This window comes from Pleurodeles waltl, chromosome 3_1, assembly GCF_031143425.1.
Source record: "Pleurodeles waltl isolate 20211129_DDA chromosome 3_1, aPleWal1.hap1.20221129, whole genome shotgun sequence".
NCBI lineage: Eukaryota > Metazoa > Chordata > Amphibia > Caudata > Salamandridae > Pleurodeles > Pleurodeles waltl.
In genome coordinates, this window is record NC_090440.1 from 654415896 (window position 1) to 654443150 (window position 27255).

General features: G+C 47.5%; 1 protein-coding gene across 4 annotated transcripts in view; it reads left to right on the forward strand.

Annotated features, from left to right (window-relative positions):
- Positions 1-27255, forward strand: part of LSP1 (lymphocyte specific protein 1) — a 242879-nt gene that overhangs the window by 95436 nt on the left and 120188 nt on the right. The window contains exon 1 of one of the 4 annotated variants that reach the window (XM_069223170.1): positions 21936-22617. The exons of 2 other annotated variants lie outside the window; for them this stretch is intronic. In XM_069223170.1, coding sequence (XP_069079271.1) covers positions 22562-22617 — 56 coding nt within the window. In that variant the 5' untranslated portion in view covers positions 21936-22561. Of the gene's footprint in view, positions 1-21935; positions 22618-27255 lie in introns of those variants that run through there. One more of the 4 variants, XM_069223172.1, reaches the window with a different exon arrangement.

The following is a 27255-nucleotide window of genomic DNA, read 5'->3' on the forward strand; positions in this document are numbered from 1 at the left end:
TGGGTCAAATGAAAACTTGGGACAGATTGGTTCCATTGTTTCATTGGCCTAGGATGTCTGAGGACACAAAGGAATTTTGTAAGTCCTGTGAAACCTGTCAAGCCAGTGCAAGACAGGTGGCACCCCAAAGGCACCCCTTATTCCACTGCCTGTGGTTGGGGTTCCCTTTGAAAGGGTAGGGGTTGACATAGTTGGCCCCCTTGACCCTCCTACTGCTTCAGGCAATAGATTCATCTTAGTGGTAGTGGACCATGCCACAAGATATCCTGAAGCTATTCCTTTAAGGACCACTACAGCACCTGCAGTGGCAAAGGCCCTCCTGGGAATATTTTCCAGGGTGGGCTTCCCAAAGGAAGTAGTATCAGACAGGGGAAGCAATTTCATGTCTGCATACTTAAAGGCCATGTGGAAGGAGTGTGGTGTAACGTACAAGTTCACAACACCCTATCATCCACAAACAAATGGACTGGTGGAGAGATTTAATAAAACTCTCAAAGGCATGATTATGGGTCTCCCTGAAAAACTCCGCAGGAGATGGGATATCCTTCTACCATGCCTCCTTTTTGCCTACAGGGAGGTACCCCAGAAAGGAGTGGGCTTCAGCCCCTTTGAACTTCTTTTTAGACACCCTGTTAGGGGTCCACTCACACTTGTAAAGGAGGGTTGGGAACAACCTTTAAAAGCTCCTAAACAGGATATTGTGGATTATGTACTTGGCCTCAGATCAAGGATGGCTGAGTACATGAAAAAGGCCAGTAAAAACCTTCAGGCCAGCCAAGAGCTCCAGAAGCAATGGCATGATCAGAAGGCTGTTTTGGTTCAGTACCAACCAGGGCAGAAAGTGTGGGTCTTGGAGCCTGTGGCCCCAAGAGCACTCCAAGATAAATGGAGTGGACCCCACACAATTGTTGAAAAGAAGGGAGAAGTCACCTATTTAGTTGACTTAGGCACTGCCAGGAGTCCCCTTAGGGTGCTCCATGTCAACCGCCTGAAACCCTACTATGACAGGGCTGATCTCACCCTGCTCATGGCAACTGATGAGGGACAGGAAGAAGACAGTGATCCTCTACCTGATCTCTTCTCTTCCACAGAACAAGATGCTCTGGTGGAAGGTGTAGTTTTGGCTGATTGTCTTACTGCTGAGCAGAAAGACAATTGCATAAACCTCCTAGATCAATTCTCTGAACTCTTCTCTACTGTGCCAGGTACCACTTCTTGGTGTGAGCACACTATAGATACTGGAGACAGTTTACCTGTCAAAAGTAAGATCTATAGGCAGCCTGACCATGTCAGGGACTGCATAAAGCAAGAGGTCCAGAAAATGTTAGAACTAGGAGTGGTTGAGCACTCTGACAGTCCATGGGCTTCTCCTGTGGTACTGGTACCAAAACCCCATTCCAAAGATGGAAAGAAGCAAATGCGGTTTTGTGTAGACTATAGAGGTCTCAACTTGGTAACCAAAACTGATGCTCACCCTATACCCAGGGCAGATGAGCTCATAGATACACTGGCATCTGCCAAGTATCTAAGCACTTTTGATTTGACTGCAGGGTATTGGCAGATCAAGTTATCAGAAGATGCTAAACCTAAGACTGCATTTTCTACCATTGGAGGACATTACCAGTTTACTGTAATGCCTTTTGGTTTGAAAAATGCACCTGCCACTTTTCAGAGGTTGGTGAACACAGTCCTGCAAGGGCTGGAAGCTTTCAGTGCAGCATATTTGGACGATATAGCTGTCTTTAGCTCCAGCTGGGATGATCACCTGGTCCACCTATGGAAAGTTTTGGAGGCCCTGCAAAAGGCAGGCCTCACTATCAAGGCTTCAAAGTGCCAGATAGGGCAGGGTAAGGTGGTTTATCTGGGACACCTTGTTGGTGGGGAACAGATTGCACCACTTCAGGGGAAAATCCAAATTATTATTGATTGGGTTCCCCCTACCACTCAGACTCAGGTGAGAGCCTTCCTAGGCCTCACTGGGTATTACAGGAGGTTCATTAAGAACTATGGCTCCATTGCAGCCCCTCTTAATGACCTCACATCCAAGAAAATGCCTAAAAAGGTATTATGGACAGCAAACTGTCAGAAAGCTTTTGAGGAGCTGAAGCAGGCCATGTGCTCTGCACCTGTCCTGAAAAGCCCTTGTTACTCTAAAAAATTCTATGTCCAAACTGATGCATCTGAATTAGGAGTAGGGGCAGTCCTATCACAACTTAATTCTGAGGGCCAGGATCAACCTGTTGCTTTTATTAGTAGAAGGTTGACCCCTAGAGAAAAGCGTTGGTCTGCCATTGAGAGGGAGGCCTTTGCTGTGGTCTGGGCTCTGAAGAAGTTGAGGCCATACCTGTTTGGCACTCACTTCATTGTTCAGACAGACCACAAACCTCTACTTTGGCTAAAACAAATGAAAGGTGAAAATCCTAAATTGTTGAGGTGGTCCATATCCCTACAGGGAATGGACTATACAGTGGAACATAGACCTGGGAGTAGCCACTCCAATGCAGATGGACTCTCCAGATATTTCCACTTAGACAATGAAGACTCATCAGGTCATGGCTAGTCTTATTGTCCTTCGTTTGGGGGGGGGGTTGTGTAGGAAAGTACCATCTTGCCTGGCATGTTACCCCCATTTTTCACTGTATATATGTTGTTTTAGTTGTATGTGTCACTGGGACCCTGGTAACCCAGGGCCCCAGTGCTCATAAGTGTGCCTGAATGTGTTACCTGTGTAGTGACTAACTGTCTCACTGAGGCTCTGCTAATCAGAACCTCAGTGGTTATGCTCTCTCATTTCTTTCCAAATTGTCACTAACAGGCTAGTGACCATTTTTACCAATTTACATTGGCTTACTGGAACACCCTTATAATTCCCTAGTATATGGTACTGAGGTACCCAGGGTATTGGGGTTCCAGGAGATCCCTATGGGCTGCAGCAATTCTTTTGCCACCCATAGGGAGCTCTGACAATTCTTACACAGGCCTGCCACTGCAGCCTGAGTGAAATAACGTCCACGTTATTTCACAGCCATTTTACACTGCACTTAAGTAACTTATAAGTCACCTATATGTCTAACCTTTACCTGGTAAAGGTTAGGTGCAAAGTTACTTAGTGTGAGGGCACCCTGGCACTAGCCAAGGTGCCCCCACATTGTTCAGAGCCAATTCCCTGAACTTTGTGAGTGCGGGGACACCACTACACGCGTGCACTACATATAGGTCACTACCTATATGTAGCTTCACAATGGTAACTCCGAATATGGCCATGTAACATGTCTATTATCATGGAATTGCCCCCTCTATGCCATCCTGGCATAGTTGGCACAATCCCATGATCCCAGTGGTCTGTAGCACAGACCCTGGTACTGCCAAACTGCCCTTCCTGGGGTTTCACTGCAGCTGCTGCTGCTGCCAACCCCTCAGACAGGCATCTGCCCTCCTGGGGTCCAGCCAGGCCTGGCCCAGGATGGCAGAACAAAGAACTTCCTCTGAGAGAGGGTGTGACACCCTCTCCCTTTGGAAAATGGTGTGAAGGCAGGGGAGGAGTAGCCTCCCCCAGCCTCTGGAAATGCTTTGTTGGGCACAGATGTGCCCAATTCTGCATAAGCCAGTCTACACCGGTTCAGGGGACCCCTTAGCCCTGCTCTGGCGTGAAACTGGACAAAGGAAAGGGGAGTGACCACTCCCCTGACCTGCACCTCCCCTGGGAGGTGTCCAGAGCTCCTCCAGTGTGCTCCAGACCTCTGCCATCTTGGAAACAGAGGTGCTGCTGGCACACTGAACTGCTCTGAGTGGCCAGTGCCACCAGGTGACGTCAGAGACTCCTTGTGATAGGCTCCTTCAGGTGTTAGTAGCCTATCCTCTCTCCTAGGTAGCCAAACCCTCTTTTCTGGCTATTTAGGGTCTCTGTCTCTGGGGAAACTTTAGATAACGAATACAAGAGCTCATCCGAGTTCCTCTGCATCTCTCTCTTCACCTTCTGCCAAGGAATCGACTGCTGACCGCGCTGGAAGCCTGCAAACCTGCAACATAGTAGCAAAGACGACTACTGCAACTCTGTAACGCTGATCCTGCCGCCTTCTCGACTGTTTTCCTGCTTGTGCATGCTGTGGGGGTAGTCTGCCTCCTCTCTGCACCAGAAGCTCTGAAGAAATCTCCCGTGGGTCGACGGAATCTTCCCCCTGCAACCGCAGGCACCAAAAAGCTGCATTACCGGTCCCTTGGGTCTCCTCTCAGCACGACGAGCGAGGTCCCTCGAATCCAGCGACTCTGTCCAAGTGACCCCCACAGTCCAGTGACTCTTCAGTCCAAGTTTGGTGGAGGTAAGTCCTTGCCTCACCTCGCTGGGCTGCATTGCTGGGAACCGCGACTTTTGCAGCTACTCCGGCCCCTGTGCACTTCCGGCGGAAATCCTTTGTGCACAGCCAAGCCTGGGTCCACGGCACTCTAACCTGCATTGCACGACTTTCTAAGTTGGTCTCCGGCGACGTGGGACTCCTTTGTGCAACTTCGGCGAGCACCGTTTCACGCATCCTCGTAGTGCCTGTTTTGGGCACTCCTCCGGGTGCTACCGGCTTCAGAGAGGGCTCCTTGTCTTGCTCGACGTCCCCTCTCTCTGCTGGTCCAATTTGCGACCTCCTGGTCCCTCCTGGGCCTCAGCAGCGTCCAAAAAAACGCTAACCGCACGATTTGCAGCTAGCAAGGCTTGTTGGCGTTCTTTCAGCGGGAAAACACTTCTGCACGACTCTCCACGGCGAGAGGGATCCGTCCACCAAAGGGGAAGTCTCTAGCCCTTTTCGTTCCTGCAGAAACCTCAGCTTCTTCTGTCCAGTAGAAGCTTCTTTGCACCTGCAGCTGGCATTTCCTGGGCATCTGCCCATCTCCGACTTGCTTGTGACTTTTGGACTTGGTCCCCTTGTTCCACAGGTACCCTAGATTGGAAATCCACAGTTGTTGCATTGTTGGTTTGTGTCTTTCCTGCATTATTCCTCTAACACGACTTCTTTGTCCTTAGGGGAACTTTAGTGCACTTTGCACTCACTTTTCAGGGTCTTGGGGAGGGTTATTTTTCTAACTCTCACTATTTTCTAATAGTCCCAGCGACCCTCTACAAGGTCACATAGGTTTGGGGTCCATTCGTGGTTCGCATTCCACTTTTGGAGTATATGGTTTGTGTTGCCCCTATCCCTATGTTTCCCCATTGCATCCTATTGTAACTATACATTGTTTGCACTGTTTTCTAAGACTATACTGCATATTTTTGCTATTGTGTATATATATCTTGTGTATATTTCCTATCCTCTCACTGAGGGTACACTCTAAGATACTTTGGCATATTGTCATAAAAATAAAGTACCTTTATTTTTAGTATAACTGTGTATTGTGTTTTCTTATGATATTGTGCATATGACACTAAGTGGTACTGTAGTAGCTTCACACGTCTCCTAGTTCAGCCTAAGCTGCTCTGCTAAGCTACCATTATCTATCAGCCTAAGCTGCTAGACACCCTATACACTAATAAGGGATAACTGGGCCTGGTGCAAGGTGCAAGTACTCCTTGGTACTCACTACAAGGCAGTCCAGCCTCCTACAGATAGTCCCACAAATCTTCACCTAACATATGAACAGAGGACTATATGTAATATCAAGAATTAACCATGTCAAGAACAGCTCACAACATTAGTTACATGATGTGTATGTAACAAATCCATCAGTACTAAAATACAGGAACCAAAATCGAATGTGATTGCAAGATTGTTGGAATCCTGAGGTGATACCCAATCCAGTCCTTGCAAACACATATAAAGAACTGAGACTCCATATTGTTTGAAGAGGGTGTATTGTCTGTGCAAATAAATATTATATTGTATACCTTATCTATGCTCTGTGTACCTGTAAATGTCTGTAAAGCACAATATCTGTCTCTGTGTGTCTATATATATATATATATGTGTGTGTGTGTGTACAGAGAGAGAAGTGCCTGCGATCTCAGTTTTGCAAAATTTGCAAAATAAATATAAAAATGGTATTACCTATAATGTTCCAGTAAGAAACCTGTCCCACGTTAAATACAATTGTAAATAGGCACCTCAAAACAATAGTAAACCCATGCTCCTTGACTGATATGTTTTAAAGCGCTAAGTATAGGGGACATGTTAGTAAGTGACGTTGTCATGATGTGCCAAACGTTGCACGCCTTGCGAGGTAACCAGGATGTTGTTTTAGTTCCTTTCGAGAGCCCTAGCCCCTTGCCCACTAGCAGGCGGCCTCCACCCACCAATCCCCGAACGTATTACTGACCACCACGTCGTGCGCACCACACGTTGTGGTTCCTGCCTCAGCAAACAAAATTAACAGCGAGTGAACAAAGCCTCTAACAAATTCAGATGTGCAGAGGACACTGGCATACGAGGCTTTTTGTAAATACTGAGTGACTTCTAATAGAAGCAGACATACGTCGTGTACTACGTTAACGGACTGTGCTTGTGCTTAAACCGAGTGCATCCTCTCCAGAGGTCGCTGTGCAGAACACAGAGGGTTAAGGGACTGCGGCCTGGATCCTGAAAGATCGCTCCTAATGGAGTCCAGATGTGCAGGACACTGCTGCCAGCAAAAGTCTTCCACACGGGTTCTGCCAGAGCTTTTCTGTCCCTTCTCCCCTTTCCTTTCGGTCCCTCCCTTACGCATTTTGTCTGCTTCTTTCCCTTTCTCACTGTTCCATCTGCCCCCTCCCTCCTTCTATGACTGCTCATTGATGACCCGTAAGGTCTCGTTGCTTCTGTACAGGGGGCGGATTTTGGGGTTGAACTCGTGTGAAGAATACCCGCAAGGCCAGTGCATATACTGAGATGTGCAGGGATCCCCTGGTTTACGTGCATATACAGTGCAGAAAGCGTGCTGCCTGAGGGCAGGGCGGGAACAGGAAGCGTTCCCACAAGAAACTACCCTACTTCCGGCCTACATCCCCCACAGAAGAAGGATCAACAGAGGGTAAGGAATCTCGAAACTGGGAAACCGGAAATACATTCAGGACCCGAGGGCCAGAAAAGAGGCAGAAAAGGCTTGGTACAGTTGAGGAAGAATCAGGGGACCAGGGATAAGGACAACAGGGGCTAATCTGGAGAGGAGTAAGATGTGACGCGCGTCCCAAAAATGAACTCATCCAAAAACCCACCATTAAAAAAATGAATAGGAGTCCTACAAAGCCAATAAAGGGCTTTGGATGTATTTGAATGGGTGACGAAATTTAATGCAGGGACAATTGGTAAGGGACCAAACTAATTATAGGTTCAAGGTTAATTCAGTACCCGTGCGGTTACTGAAAGAGGGTTAGCACCAAAGGTAGAACCATCAAGGGTAACAAAACTTCAAAGTCCGCATCACAACACTAGTTGGATACTGTCCGTATCTCCCCATGGCAAAAGCGCTCAGGAAACTAGGACACTGATTGAGTAGTTTGAACTGGGACATGTACTTTAGAGTGTCTACACACTTATGGGAAAAAGGCACATGGTAAACCCACCCTCAACACATAAGTTACTTCAAAAAGGAATTAGCAGCAGAACTATGTTAAGATACACAAAACATCTGAAAGGGGTGATTATCCATGGCTTTTCCTAACCACCAGCACTTTTGGTTCTTTATTCTTTAAATATTCTTAATCTCTTATCAGTTTCCAAAGTAGAAGATCAAACAGCAGGATATTTGAGGGCCTGTCTGACAATACAAAGGCATATACAAGATGCACATGCACTTTAGAGGCAGAGTCCAATCACAATTTTAAAGTGTGATAACTTTAGGGCTGTGGGGACTCCCCTATTACAACACCTTCCTAAACTTTCTCTGTTGGTGCTGGAAGGACCAGGTAAAGGCTCTCACACAGTGGCAATATGGGGGGAGCCTGGGACGACACAGGGCCTCAATCTATGAGCCTTGGAATGTTCTTTTACGTCAACTTATATGTTGACACAAACATGATCTCTTGTATCTTGAGACAACACACCAATATGCTTTAATCCACTGTGTAGGAAGCTGGCTCTGTATATACTATATCAAAATGAGATATAGTGCGCACAGAGTTCAGGAGTTCCCCAGAGGCTTAACAGAGGCTAAAGTAGATAATACTAATGCTCTCTTTTGTGGTAGTGTGGTTGAGCAGTTAGGTTCCGGGAGTTAGGATGTCCTCTGGTCGGGATTCAAGATGACCTCAAACATACACCACCAGCAACACGGGGACGGTCAGGTGCAGAGGTCAAAGTTGGTACTGGATTTATAATGAGATCCTTTGAAGACTGGGAGCACTCGGAAATTGATCTGCTGGCAGGTACGTAGCTGTGACTTCGGAGGGCAGACCTGGGGGGTTTTGGTGACCACCGGGGGGGGCACAGGATAACACCAAACATACACCCTCAGCAGCACAGGTGTGGCCAGGTGCAAGGTGCAAACACAGCATCAGGCTCCCAATGCTTTTCAATAGATGTATCCATGGGGTCACAAAGATGTTGCAGGCTGGGTCCAGGGGGTCTGTTCTGGTCTGGACAAGGAGGAGGTCTGCCTGCTAAATGTTGCTGGACTGGTGATCGGATTCCCCAAGGCCAGTAGGCTGCGGGTGCCAGGGGTACCTTGAGTTGTCGGGTACCTTCGTCCGGTTCTCTCACGGTCAAGGGAAGTACCCTGATTTTAGGCTGCAGGTGTCATCATGTTGGCCAGGAGGGGTCAACACAGGGTGGACACAAGGTCAAAATCACCTGTAGGCCCTGCTCTGGACCAGTGAGCCACCTGGACATGGGCCATGGGAATTGGGTGCATAGTGGGCAGGAGTCTCAAATCGGGGCGATTTGGGAGTCCTTCTAGGAGTTTCTTGTGGACAGGGCTGCTGTCCTCTGGAGATCTTGGTCCTCTGGTGGGCAGGAAGTGCTTTGGGGGTTTGTAGAGGTCCCTGGTCCCGCAAGATGCATTGCCTTTTTGTAGCAGGGCTTTTGAAGCTGCAGACAGGCTGGTAGGTCTGGGGCCAAGAAATTTGTCGTCTGGAGTCTTCTCTGCTGGGGGATCGGCTTAGCAGTCCTTCTTCTTGTTTCTTTCTTTTTGTCTTAAGGTCACCAGGGATCTGGTGAGCTAGGTTTCGGGGTGCCCCTAAATACTAGATTTAGGGGCGTTAAAGGGGGCAGTAGCCAATGGCTACTGTCCCTGAGGGTGGCTACACCCTTCCTGTGCCCACTCCCTTTAGGGAGGTGGGCACATTCCTAACCCTATTGGTCCCTGTCTTCCAAGCCTGGTCAGCCTTACACTAAACGGTTGGTTAAAATAGCCAAAATGCAGGTTACGTTTTAAAATTCAAACATTCCATTATATGTTTTTTGTATTTGTTTAAGGCTCTCCTTCCCTTGCAAACTCCAAAGCACATTCTGGGTCATCTAGTAATTAGCTACAACAATGGTATGATGTATATATGATGCATAAGGCTACTAGGCACACTTTGTGACCATGGATGAAAGGGTGTTGGTTGACTAGTACGTGCACATGAGGTGCATGGGGTGTGAAGATGTGGATTAAGCGTGATGCTATAGGCGTTGTGTGCTGTAGAAAATAGACATAATTGTGCGTCTACCCAGGAGCAATAGGAGTCCAGTGCACTGGAAGAACAGTTAGGCACAGGGGAGTAATACATGGATTTCACTTAGCAATGCAGGGCCCAGTCAGACAGAGGTGTTGTTAAGCCATTGGGAGTACTGTATGGAATGTGCCCAGGAGCAACAGAAACTCCAGCTCCGGCACAGCTAAGCCACTCAGGAAGAAGAGTTGATTAAACAAAAATACAACCTGTACTAGTACAAGGAGTGAGAAGTACATTCAGAAGTGGAAGAAGCAAGTAATAGGAGCGGGCATTATATGTGAAGCTGTGATACAATGGCTGTAAGGTTGGTACAGGAGAGTCACTAATACAACTAATACTCCTAACTGGTTAACTAAACCAGCAGGGAGGGTGCAGCCAATGATTTCAGGGCAAGGATGTTACGGAAACAAGTAAGGTGAATAAATATAGAAATAGGATGAAAAGGTATGCAAACTGGGCAGGGGCTCCGACCTAGCCCTTGGCCTTACCTGGCCCTAATAGGCCCAAAAAGGGAAGGAAAGACATCATAGAAAATGCACTCAACCTCTCCACCCTTTACCTGGACACCCTGTCTGGATGTTCTTGGATGCCCAGTAGGCAAACAGCTCGCAAGTGTGGACAAGTGAGCCAAAAGAGCAGAAGCTTGTCCATTCGCTGCACCTCAAGTCGCCTGGTAGGAAGGAAAGGACGGGGAAACTGATTTCCACCCAATGAAGTGTTTCCTGGAGCCCAAGCAAGGCCAGTTGGAAATCGGGGAAGGAGCTAACCTCTGTTACTGTAAACGAGAGGCATTATTCAAAGGCATACTTTACATGAGAATGTAATTATTGCAATTTAGAGTTGTATTTATATAGCACTTCATACCCCTGAGGAGGCATTGAAGCACTTTGCAGAGAGTAGCACACTGCTGTCCTCTTCAGCAAGCAAAAACAGAGGTTGGGGACAGAAAGTGTCTAAAGACGCATGGGCGTGGAGAAAGAAATGACAGGGACACGGGGAGTGGGTTTAAAATCTTTGCAAGTCGGACACACAGTATGAGAGTGGAGGCAGGTGGAAACAGGGTGGCATGGAGTACAGAGATGTAGACCACACGTCAAGGTATTGGAAATCCATCAACAGCCAGTATAGTTCTTTGTTTTGCTACATAAGACTCAAAGTTTCACGTTTTCCAGCAACAATCTGGCTATAGGCTCCAGCAGACATGGAGCTAGGATATATGCCTGCATTTCACTGCTGACAGGGAGCACTCAGTGCAGAAACAAAGGTGGTGTTGCCAGAATCTAGAACCACGTATTAGAAATGGCGGTTCATTAAGTGTGCCTTTGGAGATGTGGCCTGCCGCAGGGCTCCCTGCTATACCCTGTCACGTTATTATTCTGTGTAGCTGCATTTGTGTGTTTTTGGAGAGCAGTCACTGTATGTTCAGTGTGCTGTCTTGTCAGGGTTTGAGCCCACAGACCCTGGTGTGTTTCCCACAAGTGTTGGAAGCCTCCCACCACACTGAGGGGCAGATTTAAGAGCACCTAACGCTACAATAGTGTCATATTTTTGTCCCTAAGGCGGTGCTAAAGTGGCATTGTCCCCACACCTTATTTACAAAGTGGCGCAATGCAAGCATTACACCACTCATTAAACTTTTGCGCCACAATATGCCTGCGCCAAGAATAATGTATGGAAGGGATGTGTTTCCCCCATGGGGGGAAGGGGTGAAAAAATGGCGCAAGGAAATCTCAGAGCAGGCGTTAAAAGGGGACTTCCATTATTTATAATGGGCCCCTATGTACTCTGCAGGTAGCCAAAAACCTGCAGAGTTCATCAAAAGCGTTAAAAAACAAAAACAAAAAGAATCTATTGCCCCCTAGCCTGCACTATGGTGCGCCATATTTTAAATATGGCACACACATGGTGGCAGTAGGGGGGCGCTAAGGGGCGCAAGGAAAGTGGCGCTGCACTAGGTGCAGCACCACTTTTCTTAAATCTGCCCCTGAGTGTACTAGCTTAGAGTCCCTCCTCCTCCCAAGCGTCCCACTGTAGTCGAGGCCTGATTCCTCACAAGTACACAACCTGTAAATCAAAGAACAATAATTACTAATCTACCCCTAATAAATCTTTAATGCACAAGTCAAATACGTCCTAAAGTGCAATACTGCTATAATTTAAGTAGTGTGTTTCAGTACAGCTTGTTCGCAGTGGAACTCAACATCCATTCGAATGATTGACACTAGACCAATAGTTGCTTGAACTCTCATACATTTAAATTAATGAGACCCATAAGAGCGCTCTAGCTTCCACGAGTATTCCAAGATATTTTATCCAAGCAGGACAAATCTGTCCTCTGTCCTGCCAAGACGAGCAGGAAGCAGATCAGCCACAAGATGCAATGTGGTCTGCAAGTCGAAGGCAGGAAACCAGTCCTCCTTTTATGGCCAAAGATGGGAAGTATCCTTTTCCACGCAGTCTGTACTACCCACGCCTTTACTACGCATGCTTTTACTACTCAGGTGACTGTCCCACACACACCTTAACACGTATTGTAAATATAGGTAAGAATAAATATCTATCTGTAAAGGGAGGTAATTTTAGGGTTTATGGGTGGGTAGTGGTAAAGGGAGGGAAGGGTAATTTTAGGATTCAAAGTTGGGTAGTGTTAAAGAGAAGTAAGGATACCTTTAGAGTTTAGGAGTGGACAGTGGTAAGGGGGGGTATGAGTAATTATAGGGTTTTGGGGTGGGTAATGGTATAGGAAGTTTAGGAGTATATTGAAAACATGGTAGGTGTTTTTTAAGAAGATCTAAGCTTTATTCAAATGAGCTTGTTCAAATCCCAAAATCAGAGCAATCACGATCCTCTTACCAACATTTCTCCCACACACATGTTAGATTCAGTAAGGAAATGCTGTTGTTTTCAGGTGTGCAAGGATATACCACTGCTATATAACCCAGCAGTTGTATTGTATCCGTTGCATCAACCTAACCTCTTCATTGCATGGTATATTATAGGTAAAGGGAACTAGAAGTGGAGTTAAGAACAGTAAATCTATACCTACCTTGACAATGTAGAGAGAGGTAAAGTAGTGGGTGCAGTATCTTCCTACAGTGATAATATTGACCTCTATAGAGTGTCAAACAACAGCTGAAAGCTTTTACAAATCATTACCTTTAAGATGTAAATGGAGCTTCCACCTTACACATCCAACAGCATCCATGCTGCAGGTGCTGCACCTTAAAGAACATTTGTTGTTCAGTTTCTAAGTCGACTAATTAACCGGTGGCTGATTGAAGTATCCTTTAATACACAGTGTTCTCTAAGAGTTTATACCGGGGCAGTTCAAGTGGTACCTGTCCACAGCCTTCAGCCTTACTTGAGTCAGAGTCCAGAGGAAAGAGGCAGTTTAAGCCAGCCCCAACTGTCTAATGTATACAAAAAATTGATGGATATAATCTTTGATTAATCTAGTAATTACTCGGACTTCAAGGTAATTACTTGGACTGCATCACAGTTGATCGTTATTTTATACACCATGCCACCCCAGTTTGGACCCAGCCATTTGCAAATGAGTCTTGAACCTGTTTCAATAGGAACACTACAGCCCGAATAGCCAGGCTAGGTCCTCCTTGAACCAGAATGCAACTAACCCAAGACCATGATAATCTACGAAGGTTGAAAATCCCTACAATAGCCTCCTACGGAGTAAAACCGTTACATGTCTAAAACAAACCGGATTACCATTGATGCAGTTTTAGAGGGCATCTGGCCGAAAGGAGTGCATGTTTCTACACTTGGGGAATCGGCCTATCCATCTCGATTTGCTTTGTGTGTAAAGCCTAGAGTGGCGATCTTACAGTTGGCACCTTCTTAGCCCAAGACATGGAAGAACCATAGGGGGGGTGGAAATATCTGAAGTTGTAGATTTCTCATCACCCTTTTTGCTAAACTCCCTGTATAGGTAAAACTCAATACATTCTCTCAGTGGAAAAGGGCATCCTTGATTGGAGATACTGAATAAGTCAAATATGTTCTTGCTTCAACTCCCAATATCCTTGCTTAGGTTGCCCTTCTAAAGAGGCTAGTTGTTGACATTCTTTTTCCGGAAAGTGTTACTATGGGGCCTCAGCTTTACTCATGAGCTGAGCTGCTTGCCATGCCAACATGTCCACTAAACTGACCATGTAAACTCGCAGTGGAAGGTCCACGGGTGGAATGTAGCCTCCATTTTGTAACAACCTCTACAGATTAGGAGTGGCCATCCTTCCAGCAACGATGTAGCCTTGTACTTGGTTACTGCCAGCTCGACCTGCATATCTCTTACAATGAGCTCCAGTCATTGTTTGCTCATCTCACTTGTGTGATCACATAAATCGAGGTCAGCTCAGCAATGATAAACCACCATTTTGCAAGGTGGAAGGAAGTTTGTGGACCAAGCTTCCCTTATAGTCTGTAAGCTGGCAGTACGTCTTCACGAGCTCTGTATATCATGCCATTGCTGCCAGTTGGCTTTACGAAACTGTTACTGCAAATTATGGTCGACATTTTATGTTCAAACTGCCCACTTATTTATTTAAGTATTTTCAAGGAGAACCTAACCACAGGTAGCCGCATCAGTGACCCAGTTCTAACTCTATAGGCTCAGTTGTGGGCAGTGTGCAGCAACCCTCGATAAGCTTTTCTATAAGCTTATAAGGATCAGTCACTTTCTGAGCCTATATTCCCCATGACTTTCAGTCAGTGTAAATAGGGAAGGGGCTGCCTAGCCATAACCTTCCTCTTTCTACCAGAATCCCCAGGTTTGAAAACAAATCGTGAATTAAAATATTTGATCATGATAACTTAACCAATAAACATTATATTCAGTCCAACTCATTGATTTATGTGGACAAGGCTTGGGTAATGCAAATGTTAAAAGTGTAGCTGCAGAATGCAGTGAAATTAGACTATTCAGAGACCATATGACCACCAAAATCCAGATTGTTGGATGCAAGGAGGATGGCTATAAAATCCAAGAACATGGCATGTCAAGGTTCTTTTGGCATACGCTGAGGGAACACTAGGGGGGTCATTCTGACCCTGGCGGCCGGTGGCCGCCAGGGCCACCGACCACGGGAGCACCGCCAACAGGCTGGCGGTGCTCCAACGAGCATTCTGACCGCGGCGGTTCAGCCGCGGTCAGAAGCGGAAAGTCAGCGGTCTCCCGCTGACTTTCCGCTGCTCGTTTGAATCCTCCATGGCTGCGGAGCGCGCTCCGCAGCCATGAGGATTCTGACCCCCCCTACCGCCATCCTGTTCATGGCGGGAAAGCCGCCATGAACAGGATGGCGGTAGGGGGGGTCGCGGGGCCCCTGGGGGCACCTGCCGTGCCCATGCCAATGGCATGGGCACGGCAGGGGCCCCCGTAAGAGGGCCCCGCAAAGTATTTCAGTGTCTGCCTTGCAGACACTGAAATACGCGACGGGTGCCACTGCACCCGTCGCACCTTCCCACTCCGCCGGCTCGATTACGAGCCGGCATCCTCGTGGGAAGGGAGTTTTTCCCTGGGCTGGCGGGCGGTCTTTTGGAGACCGCCCGCCAGCCCAGGGAAAAACTCATAATACCCTCCGCGGTCTTCTGACCGCGGAGCGGTATAATGGGGGCGGAATTCTGGCGGGCGGCCTCCGCCGCCCGCCAGAATCAGAATCACCCCCTAAATCTCGATGCTTCTTGGTAGTGCTTATAGTTTGAGCACATATCTGACAGGATTTCAAGCTTAAGTTTCTGGATTCATCAATAGACACCAAACGTGGCATCTAGTTGGCAACAAGGTCTTTCATGATGGTACAAGAGTGTTTGTGACCCAAATAAGTGTCTCACTATGAGGCACTTCATGGGTAAACATATTTGTATATACATTGCTTACGCGGTTTTACAGTATTCATTTTTATATAATTTCCTTCTGAATTTATTTTACTTTAATTTATGCTCATCTTACATGTATTCATATTGTGTTCCGTGAAAAAGCAAACTTACAACTGCTATATTTCATTGTTTATTTACCTGTTAAATGCATTGTCACAATTGGTACCTTTGAAGTTTTTGCAATATAGAAATCCATATACAATAAAACGGTACACTTGTCTGTACAAAGCAAGGAAGCACAAACTCAGGAGTACATCAGCAACTATTTAAGGACACCTCATCCAAACTGTTAATCTGCATAAATATTGGCATGACGCCATGATCATAGTATAGAGAAGCAAATTAAAGTAGGCATAATTTATGTACTTTTTTACGTTTTTCAAAATAAATACAAGTGGAAAGCCTAAATTATAAGTAAAATGTTAACTATTTCTTCAGCAATTCCAAGGACTCTTATGGTAGCAGTCTCTTTCTTTTGTGTTTACCATTCAGTAAAACAAACTGAATCATACCCATTTGTCTCACTTGGCTGGGAGTTGGCTCTGTTGGCCTGCTAATCATCTTGAAACTTTACCTCCAACCTGATCTTGCTAGGCCTTACTAACTGTGCTGGAGGTATGGTGTCATACATGTGCATCTGGACCCTGACCTTAAATACCAACTCAGTTTTCAGCTGGCAAACTGGTGGACCAGTTGGTCCCATGGGATCTTGGCGTGCCATCTATGTTTTAGTGTTTGTCTATAGTCAGCTTTAAGCAGTCAGTTGTTGAAGAGCTAGTCTGGACAGTACCAATACTTACGGTGGAGCGATGTGTCAACCCACTGCTTTCCATTGGTTGACATTCCTTACAATACCATTTGCTTGCATATTATTCATTGTATTTCTTCCCTCTTCTGTTGTTTGTCCCTCCCCTTGAGCCTACTTTCTTTACAATCCTTTTGACTGGGTGACCTTTATCCTTCACAGTTCGACTTCAAAGAACTTCTATTTAGTTTTAGTTTAGCAGTCCATGTTGAGTGCAGGTGCGTTCTTGCTTACTCCCCGCGTGCTGTTTCCATGCACATCTCCATCCCCAATTTTGTTTATTGCTTCCCTCCCTACTCTTCTTTTTGCCATTTTTTAAAAATAATTTAAGTCCTACACCCATCCTCGATCCCATTACCTTGCTTGGCATCAATATCACCACTTGAACGCATTTACTTTACTGTCAGTCCATGCCTGCTCGCCATTGCTCACCTGCCCCTCCCCTTTCCCCTTGCATCTAATTTATTTATTTTTCCCTTTTTTGCAGAGTTCGGCAGATGCAATTTTGTGCCGAGACACATCTTTTTGAAAACGCACTTTAGAGTATGTTTAAATCATATATTTGTATTTACCTCTTCAAGATTAGCATCTGCCATTTTAGAATGATAAATAAAAATAAAAAAATGGTAGCAACAACATGCCGTATACATGTGCATTTATGTTGATGTATGTGCGCAAATACATTATTGCACATTTTTTTAAACACTCGTTTTTAGTTTTGCCAACGCTGGAGAGTACTGGCAAGCAGAATGGGCAAAGCCAACAAGTCTGCATTGTCAGTGTTAAAAGGCAAGACCAATTAGCTTTTCTAGTGCCATAAAAAAAAAAAGAAAAAAAAAGTCTCACCTACCTGACAGCACAAGCTATCTGTCTTGTAGAGAAGTAGTGTGGGATTTCCAAAAACTTAGTGACCATAAAGCCCACCCACTGCTTACCTTTGGTTGGTTTTTATTGTCACTCTTATTTGTTTGCTTCTTTTTCAATGGCCTGCCTTCCTGACTCCTCTTATGTTCTGCCCCTTTCCCTACACTCTACGTTACTTACTCTTACCTGTGTGCTTGACTCCCGGAGAAGCTGGGGATATTTGGAACTGCTTCACCGGGGATCAGCTTCATCTAGGAACAAATACTGCAATTTCACTTTTAAAGGGGCATGACGGCTCAAAGAGCTCTGGGACCTAAAATCGCAGCCTGTGGTGTCAGTGGAGTAGGCCAGGCCCTTGGTTTTCTTTCACTGAAATGCACAACTCCTTCCTCTGACGGATAACACAAGTTGTGCTTCTGCCTGCCCAAAGACTCTGCAGAGTGAGTGGTGCAGAAGAAGAAGAAGAAGGTCTGGTCGGATTGAAGCCTAACAAACACCATGGCACTCAGCCGTTCGCGAACACATACCTTTGGACGTATCAGGGTCCTTTACTCAGACTATTGTGTTGTCGTGATTTTTTTCTTCCAATTAAGGTGTATATAATGTACACCTTTACTAGTTTCTGAGACGATGAGTTACCTTACGTGGTGTTCCATGCACTAAGCATATTACTTCACTCCATGCTGTAGCCTTGAAAAAGTCACTAGTGTGACGAAACACGTGTTGGCTGTTTCTGGAACAATCACTTTCTCTTACTGGATGTATTTAGTCTTTCAGTAAAGAGACTTTCCTTTGTGAAAAGATGTGAACACCAGCATGCCTACTCTCTCCTATTCAACATCAACTATGCATTACGGAGCTGAAATCCTTGTATCACACTGTTGTTAATGAGTGCTGTGGTCTGTTCTTGTGTAATATAAACTGAGGTAGCATGGTGGGCAAAAGAATGATGGGTTGGAATGCTACCCCAAGATATTGCCAGTGGTTAGAGTTATTGCAAGCATTCCTCTCATCACTTTAATGTGATTTATGTACCGTAGAAATGGGGCTGGAGACTTGATAATTAGCATTTCACTGTCTGAATTCTCTGCCCTGTAGACTGTCTGAAATAAACTGCAGTGAAGCTAAACTGCCCTGAAGGCAGCCAAGAACAAAACTGATGCTGCTTACATGTAAATACTGAAGCGTTTGATGTCTATTAGCCCTAGAAGTTGGCAGCAGCACCAGGTTTTGTTTTGTGGATCATAACTTTAACTGCTGTATTTAGTTGGTGTTGTTATTGTTGTTATTAATAGCGCTAGTCATTGAATCTATTTTGTGATTCTCACTGTGTCGTGTTGAATCTGAGTTTCTAACCCACTACCACCTCCTCCGTTGAGCCTTGAAGGTTGGACTTCAGAGTCCAGCGCCAAAAAGGAGTAACCTGGTTATGCAATTGGATTGCAACAGTATTTAGTCCTTAGAAGACCAGTAATAAATTACACTACCCTTCATGCAGATCGCCCCGGGACCCAAACAAAATGAGCGTCACTGTGTGAGTTACTAAATGAATCTGGAAAAACTCAAGCAGCCCAGGAGGGTTTCTACTAAAAAATGAGTAAAACCACCACCAAGGGGGAGCGCAAGTGATTTCCCCCTGATCGATAGTGCTCAGTGCCGTGGGAAGGAGGACTCCTTCTTGTACTTATCTATAAAGGCCTAGATCATATGTCAAAGAGAATGTTGCACAATCACAGCTGGTGCTGTGAACTAGTGCTCCTAGTGGTACACTGAGAAGTCTTTTGCTAAGAGATCTGTGAAGGCGACGTCGTGTGAGAAATTTTACAACACAGAAATACCCCCGTTCTGTAAATAGATCTTCAAAAGACCCCTAAAATGTGTTTCTGTACCGAAAATTAGCATCAGGACCAAAACTGTGGTCCTTTGCCTTCTGGTCTACATTTTCCCCTCAGTAGTGTGAGTGCCTTTGTTTCAGAGCGAGTGAACTATTGTCCTCGCTCTCTCTCTGGTTAGGTGCTCCAGTCTGAAGGATCATTGAATTCACGCTTGGGAACGTGCTCCACTGACGTGGTCCACTGGCTGTTTGCTGCTGGGTAGCTCGCAAAGACTAGACCAGCCCTCTCCCCCGACTGAAGACTGACTGACACAGAGGGACAGCCTACAGGAAGGTAGAGAGGGGCTTAGAGGTATATTTTACCTGTGGTGAGTACAGAGTCCACGTGGTAGTGAACAGAGAAGGTGTGTGACCTCTGGATGGTCTCTATGGCCCAGATTTACTAATGTGAAAAATGCTGCACTGTGTGAGAAAGGATAGCGCCTATTTACGAAAATATGGCTTTCTCCTCCCGTCTCCCGATGCTGATTTTAGCTGCTGTGTGCCACGCACACACCTTTGCACCATGGTGCAAGGGTGTATATGTGAGTCTAGCAAAGGTTTTGTACTGGAAGGTTACTCTTCCAGTACAAAGTACTCTGACTAGAGGCACTTAAAAACTTTTCCTAAGTCCTATGTGTATGTGTACTGCACGGTGCAGCATGCATGCAAAGTCAGAAAAGAAAGGAGAAATTAACATTTCTCTTTAATCTTTTAGGGCAAAACCCTGTCTGCTATTGTTTGTAGACAGGGTTTTGCGTGAAATGGATGGTTGGTTGCATGGTAACGCCCATTTACCACACATGTAACGCCCCTTCCCTTGGAGCTAAGTAACGCAAAGCAGTATTCAGTGCAAAACATGTTTTGGGCTGGAAAGTAAATAGGTAAAAAAAAAACATTATGAGTCACTTTTGTGACACAAACACGGTGTAAAATCTTAGTAAATATACCCCTAAGGGTCAGTATACAAAGACTTTGTTTACATGAGGAAAGCACTGAGGACCGACAGAGGTTGTGAAGGAGGTGCACAGTGGTGACGTTTGTAGTAGTAGTTGGACATTATAGGAGTGTGTTGGAGGTAGGCACAGAAGTAGTTTGGGCCACAGGCATTTGATGGTAATAATGGAGAGACTGTATTGTAACCAATCATGTGGCATGTGGCCCCATTAAGATCCGTGGTGTGCAAAGCTATCTCATGAATATTAATTGTGTAACTCCTCAAAGCCCTGAAGCCACCACTAAGACACGGTTTACAGGGAGATGGACAGAGACAGTATAGATTGGAGGTGCAGTGGAGCAAGATGGACACAAGGGAGGGGTGTAGAAGTGGCAATGGTGTAGAACAGTGGTTCCCAAGGGGAACCCTGGGGGTCCACAAAGCCTCCTCAAGGGGTTCGTGACTGCTTAGAAAATGAAATAATATTAACTGGTTAATTAAGCGTATATACATAAAGTGGCTAAATGTACAAATGCAAATTTTACAATGTATTTTAAATGTCAAGGGATTCGAAATTAGAGGCTACAAATTAAATGAGTATCCTCAGATTGGTTCGTAGGAGCAGTGCAGGTGCATCAAAAAGAATAAAGTATGGAAGATGTGTGGCTTTCATTGTTCAACCTATTAAAATTACATTGTTTATTTGTATTTGTTTGAAAATTAAAATGTGTTATCATTTGTGTATGTGTTTGATGAAGGCTTGTTTCTTTATTTTTTGTGCATTGTTTTGCGTTTCAGATCATGAACAATGTTTAGGCCGGGGACCCTGGCTTCCAGTAATGACTCAGTGGGGGTTCCGTGATTCCAATAATTATTCAGTGGGGGTCCCCGGATTCCAGCACTGGTAAAGTGGGGGTCCACAGAAGTCAAAAGGTTGGAAACCCCTGGTGTGTAGCGGGTTGAAGGAGGTGGGTGGGTGTGTGGTAAAAGTGTGACCGGAAGACCAGGTGAATGAACAGGTTAAAAGGGGTTCAGAGGGAGAGCTGGAGATAAGTGGGTACGCTGACCCCATGTGGTGTGCGCACACGCAGTGTGGAGGAAGGTGGACGTACAGTTTGTATACTGAGGTAGGTACACCAGGTACCTCAGGTAGCAGAGTATGAATGAACGTTTGCACATGGTTAGTGAGTGGAGAAAGGGAAACAGGAAAAGGGCGAAGTGAGGTGGAGGGCAGGTAGTAGGAGAATGGCGCAGAGGTAAATTATGGAGAGTGGTGGGCACATACTTGTCATTGGATGTAGAAAATATCATAAAGAAAATAAAACACGGGGCGGAAGCGACGGGGGAGGAGATGGGGGAGGTGACGCTGTCATGGTGTGTGAGGTGATGTTCACATAATGGGTGCGTGTACAGAGAGATGTGCAATACGTAAAGAATGATGAGCACACTGTGGAGAGCGGCGGTCACATTTCCCTGCCTTTCGCTAGTTTTAAAACAAGTCTAGTTGCATACTGGTTCCGTGCAACCAAGAGTCCAAATGAGTGTACGCAAGGCGCTAGCTCAATTAATGTGCAGTAGCTGTAGTGAAAGAGAAGTGGGCGTGTGGAATGGGTTCTCGGGGTGCTCCTGAGGAGGAGCAGGCGGGAGTGATAAGGACAGCGCAGACAAAGGGAAATGGGGTAAAAGACCAGAGAGGGGTCCTTCGGCCCTGAAGATGGGGACAAGGGACCAGTGCGCAGTGAGGTGGGCACAGAGAACGCGTGGAGAAAGTGGCACATGCACAGCCAGGTGTCCACAGATCGAGGGGGCGCTTACATCGCTCTCAGCGGGATGACTGCAGAAGCAGAGAACAGGGAGGAGAGACGGCAGAGAGGGCGAGCTACGCAGAGGTGGGCGTCTCCGGGGGCGTACTGGGGGAGGATTTTCGTGTAGACTTGCATCGATGGAAAGTGTACTGGAGGTGAGCACGAGGAAGGGAACACGGGGAGGAGGGAAGAAGGTGTAGGTGAGCACATCCACCGGAGGCTGTACAGGGGCGTATAAAGTAGGGGAAGGGTGTATGTGTAGGCTGGCAGAGAGGGTATCTACGAAGGTGTACTGGCGGAAGGGTGATACCTAGGTGGGCACAGAGGGAGAGTGCCCATCGGGGAAGAGTGTCCTGGTACACGCCGCGAATGGATGCCAGCTGGAAGCAGATGCTCCTGGCATGCTGACACCTCCCAACACCCTCAGCTCAGAGGAAGAAAGGAGGAAGCCGAGAGGACACTGCGGTAAAGGTGGAGCATGGAGGAAGGAAGCACTCCAGCAGTGACTCAACTCCGCTCCCACAGGCACCGTGGGCAGGGGAGGGACACTCGGCTCGAACAGGAGGGGTGGGGGCGGAGGAGGGTCGGGGGAGGGGTGGCAGATACACACGCTGAGGGGGAAACAAAAGAGAGCCCCGAGCAGACTCAACTTCCTGAATCCAAGGGAGGAAGGAGCCAAGCGGACTCAGCCGGAGGGAGGCTGGGAGAGGGCTGTGGGGCAGACCACCTGGAGCAGAGGTCCCAGACGGAGCGAGGCGCACATCTGCTGTCCTAGAAGATGTCTACCGTCCTGGTGAGAAGGGACTCCAGCAAGAGGCTGCAGAACCTCCTGAAGTAAGGGCGTGGGACTCCACGTGTGTGCGGGGTAGACGTAGTTATGTGGTTTGGGAAATTAGGAAGGGCGAAATCGTGCGTCCCTCACCCCAGCCAGTTGCGCAATGGACCTCCCCTCTCCCGACAGGACAGTTGGCTCGAGGGGTGGTCTCCGAGTACCCAGGCCCTGTGGCCGCGCCAGTGAGGTACCGTTTGCACGGGGAAGCTGGGAGTGTCCCCTTTGTCTACATTGATGTCGGTGCACCCCCACCTCAGCCAGGCACGTGCCTTTGTGGGCGGTGGTCTTCCATTCACTCCCAGTGCGCAGAGCTCTGTTCAATTGACTGGACGTATAGCGAGTCTCTTGGTTTCTAAATGACCCCTCCCGCGTCCTCACAGACATGGTGATCTCACCAAGGGAACTTGAACTCATTCTGTCTGGAATTTCAGTAGCGCTTGGGATGTGCTGTGGGAGTGGAGGTGAGACGGGGGATGGCGATGCTGAAACAGCCGGCGAGGAGGAAGGGACAAAGCATGCCTTTTCAGCTGTTCTCTTCGCATGCCTTCTCATGGGCACGGCTGGGTGTGTCTGAGGCCCTCGACCCTCATTCCACCGCGGAGCAGCGCGTTCTGTAGTCTGCATCCTGTCACCCTGGGTAGAGGGGCGCCCTGGCTCTGAGGTGGCCTCTTACCCTGCCATTCCACAGAGCGCTCCCAAGGCCCTAGCGCCCTCGGGTGTGCTGCTGTAGAGATCGGGACTAACACGGCATATTAAAACAATGATGCAGCTACTCGTGAGTCAGATGGCAGTCTGCGTGGTGTGACGCTTTCAAGCGTGAGGAAATATCAAAGACCACAGACCCACCGTGGCGTGGCAAGGGGTGAGACTCAACAAGTGGCCCTGCTCTGACTGGGATTGAGACTCACGGAAGTCTAGATAAAAGTGAGACTCCGTGAAATACCACGGGACCACTAAGAGTTGCTGAGAGCAAATGAAGGATTGATCTGAATGCCTGGCTCTCGCTTAGCTCGAGACTGCCCTCAAACCTCGAGCCATAACAAGCCAAGCCATTGTATGTATAGCTCCACAAACAAATAAAGAAAAAAGTTAAATCTTTGATTTAAAATGGGAGAGAGAAAGAGAAACCCATGTAGAGTGCTCGATTGCACAAACAAGGAATTCTGGAACCAGTTTCGGCTTCCCTGCTTGATCAAGTCTTGTGATCTAAGGCAATTACCTTATTTCACTTTGCCTCTTCCCCCCTTTATCATCACCCTTGAGAGCACCTTGGAATTTGTTCAGGGTCGCCCTATACAAAAAACTCTCGTATATGTTTTAATGTTTTTTTAGTGTTGCTCTATCTATAATAAAAAAAAGAATCCAGGCCGCTGATAGGCACACTTCAGAGCTAACTTGACTGTTGGTTCTCTAAAGGTATTGTAATATGAGTGGTGGGGTGATTGTTTCGAAGTTCGTTCAGAATATCATTACATAAAAATTCAACTCAGTGCAGTGATACAATCGAATGCTCGTAAGTCAAATTTTCTATGTGTGTCAAACATGTATTTTGTTAAGTTTTGAAGAGTCTTTATCTTATTTTTGTGTGTCATTCCCTGAACGATTTACACACCAAAGATGTGGGCTCAGCTCGAGGTAGGGCTGTTGGAGGTAAGCCTTGGCGCTCCCTGTTGATGTTCTGGCTCGTCCACATCTGAGACTGTCTATGTGGCAGGAGGGGGTCAGAAGAGCTACTAGAATGGAGGCACAATTAGACCTCTGGGGCGGCGTTACAGAATCACTGAGACTGGTGGGGGCAGACTATGGGACAACCGAGAGTGACTGATGGGAGACTGTGGTACCCCTGAGACTGGTGGGGGCAGACTATAGGACAACCGAGAGTGACTGTGGTACCCCTGAGACTGGTGGGGGCAGACTATAGGACACCTGAGAGTGACTGATGGGAGACTGTTGTACCCCTGAGACTGGTGGGGGCAGACTATAGGACAACCGAGAGTGACTGATGGGAGACTGTTGTACCCCTGAGACTGGTGGGGCAGACTATAGGACACCTGAGAGTGACTGATGGGAGACTGTTGTACCCCTGAGACTGGTGGGGCAGACTATAGGACAACTGAGAGTGACTGGTGGGAGACTGTGGTACCCCTGAGACTGGTGGGGGCAGACTATAGGACAACCGAGAGTGACTGATGGGAGACTGTTGTACCCCTGAGACTGGTGGGGGCAGACTATAGGACAACTGAGAGTGACTGATGGGAGACTGTTGTACCCCTGAGACTGGTGGGGGCAGACTATAGGACAACCGAGAGTGACTGTGGTACCCCTGAGACTGGTGGGGGCAGACTATAGGACAACCGAGAGTGACTGGTGGGAGACTGTGGTACCCCTGAGACTGGTGGGGGAGACTATAGGACACCTGAGAGTGACTGATGGGAGACTGTTGTACCCCTGAGACTGGTGGGGGCAGACTATAGGACAACTGAGAGTGACTGATGGGAGACTGTTGTACCCCTGAGACTGGTGGGGGCAGACTATAGGACAACCGAGAGTGACTGTGGTACCCCTGAGACTGGTGGGGGAAGACTATAGGACAACCGAGAGTGACTGGTGGGAGACTGTGGTACCCCTGAGACTGGTGGGGGCAGACTATAGGACACCTGAGAGTGACTGATGGGAGACTGTTGTACCCCTGAGACTGGTGGGGGCAGACTATAGGACAACTGAGAGTGACTGGTGGGAGACTGTGGTACCCCTGAGACTGGTGGGGGCAGACTATAGGACAACCAAGAGTGACTGATGGGAGACTGTGGTACCCCTGAGACTGGTGGGGCAGACTATGGGACCAATGAGACGGACTCTGTGGGACCACTGATCCGGGGGGGAGGCAGACTATGGGACCACTGATACTGACTGATGCGTAGCTCTGTGGCAGCACTGAGACTTTTGTGTGTGGTGGTAGCAGGGGCAGACTACGGGACCACTGAAACGTGTGGTAATTCTGTGAGGGCCACAGAGCCCGGCTGTGCTTTAAACTCGGAAAGCCTGATGGGCCTGTGGCCGTCATTGAGAGGTTGAGCCCCAACAGTGCTGCTTGAGTGACATTTTTTATGAAGAAACCCTGAAAGGCCACGAGGCTACTGAGGTTTGGGAGGAATTCAGAATGAGTCTGTGAGTCCGATGACCATCAAGTCATTGGCTGAGAGAGATATCATGGACGTGGCTGGCAATGGGCGCAGGGTCGCTTGTTTGAAAGCTAATGGTCGCGTCAGGCCTGACCGGGAAAGAATCTCCATGAAAGTGAAAAGGGCTTTTCCTTCTATCTGGGCTTGAGAATTTGCTTTAACCATTAGGGCTGTAGAATCTGGTTCGTTTAAACCCATGGGGTCCGTAGAGCTGTCGTGCTAGGCGTGGGAATATATTTTCACATGTTCGACAGTATCCCAGTGTGTGAAACTTGGGGTGTCGGATCTTTCAGTGCTGAAACAGGTCTGTTGCCCTAGAGGTGGTGGTGGTTGATTCGTAACCCCACACCCTCCTCTTGGAAATCTAATCCTGCCTTTCCTTGGGCGGGTGACCCGAAAAGCTCACATAACCCCAGGACCCTCCTACTGTTTCTCTTCACTTTCTACTTGACTATTCACCCAGCTCTTTTCTGTGTGTCCTGTCATTCTGGGAGAAGCGGGTGGGGGGACAGGTGGCTACACGATGATACAATCCTCCCTATCACTACGTCCAGGGACCCCTTTAATATGCAGTCTCTGCTCGTTCAGTTTTCGGATATCAGTCCCCAGGCGAACATCCACAATTCTGGACTCTTGAGGTCTTTCCTGTGGAGTTGCGAGTCCGTGACTGTGGCCCATGTGCCTGCTGGGACTTGTAGTGTTTTCTGAAATGAGCACAAGACCGCACAGGTGCTATGAATGTGATTAGGCGGAGCGGGCCAGGGAGGCAGGTGAGTGTGAGCAAGCGATGGCTAGACAGTGTGTCTGGCTGTCAGCGAGCCTCTCTGAGGTGATTATACCTTGCCATCCGCACCAGTGCTTATAGCAGTGTGTTTGCACACTACACACCTCAGAGGCAGACGCATTTTACACATAGATACCAGTGCCAGGGTCTGAGGGTGTGTGTCTGCACCTCAGAAGCAGGAAACTTCTTATACATAGATACCAGTGTCAGGGTCTGAGGGTGTGTGTCTGCACCTCAGAAGGAGGAAGCTTCGTACACATTATACCAGTGCCAGGGTCTGAGGGTGTGTGTCTGCACCTCAGAAGGAGGAAGCTTCGTACACATTATACCAGTGCCAGGGTCTGAGGGTGTGTGTCTGCACCTCAGAAGGAGGAAGCTTTGTACACATAGAGACCAGTGTCAGGGTCTGAGGGTGTGTGTCCGCACCTCAGAAGGAGGAAGCTTTGTACGCATAGAGACCAGTGTCAGGGTCTGAGGGTGTGTGTCTGCACCTCAGAAGCAGGAAGCTTTGTACACATTATACCAGTGCCAGGGTCTGAGGGTTTGTGTCTGCACCTCAGAAGGAGGAAGCTTTGTACACATAGAGACCAGTGCCAGGGTCTGAGTGTGTGTGTCTGCACCTCAGAAGCAGGAAGCTTTGTACACATAGAGGCCAGGGTCTGAGGGTGTGTGTC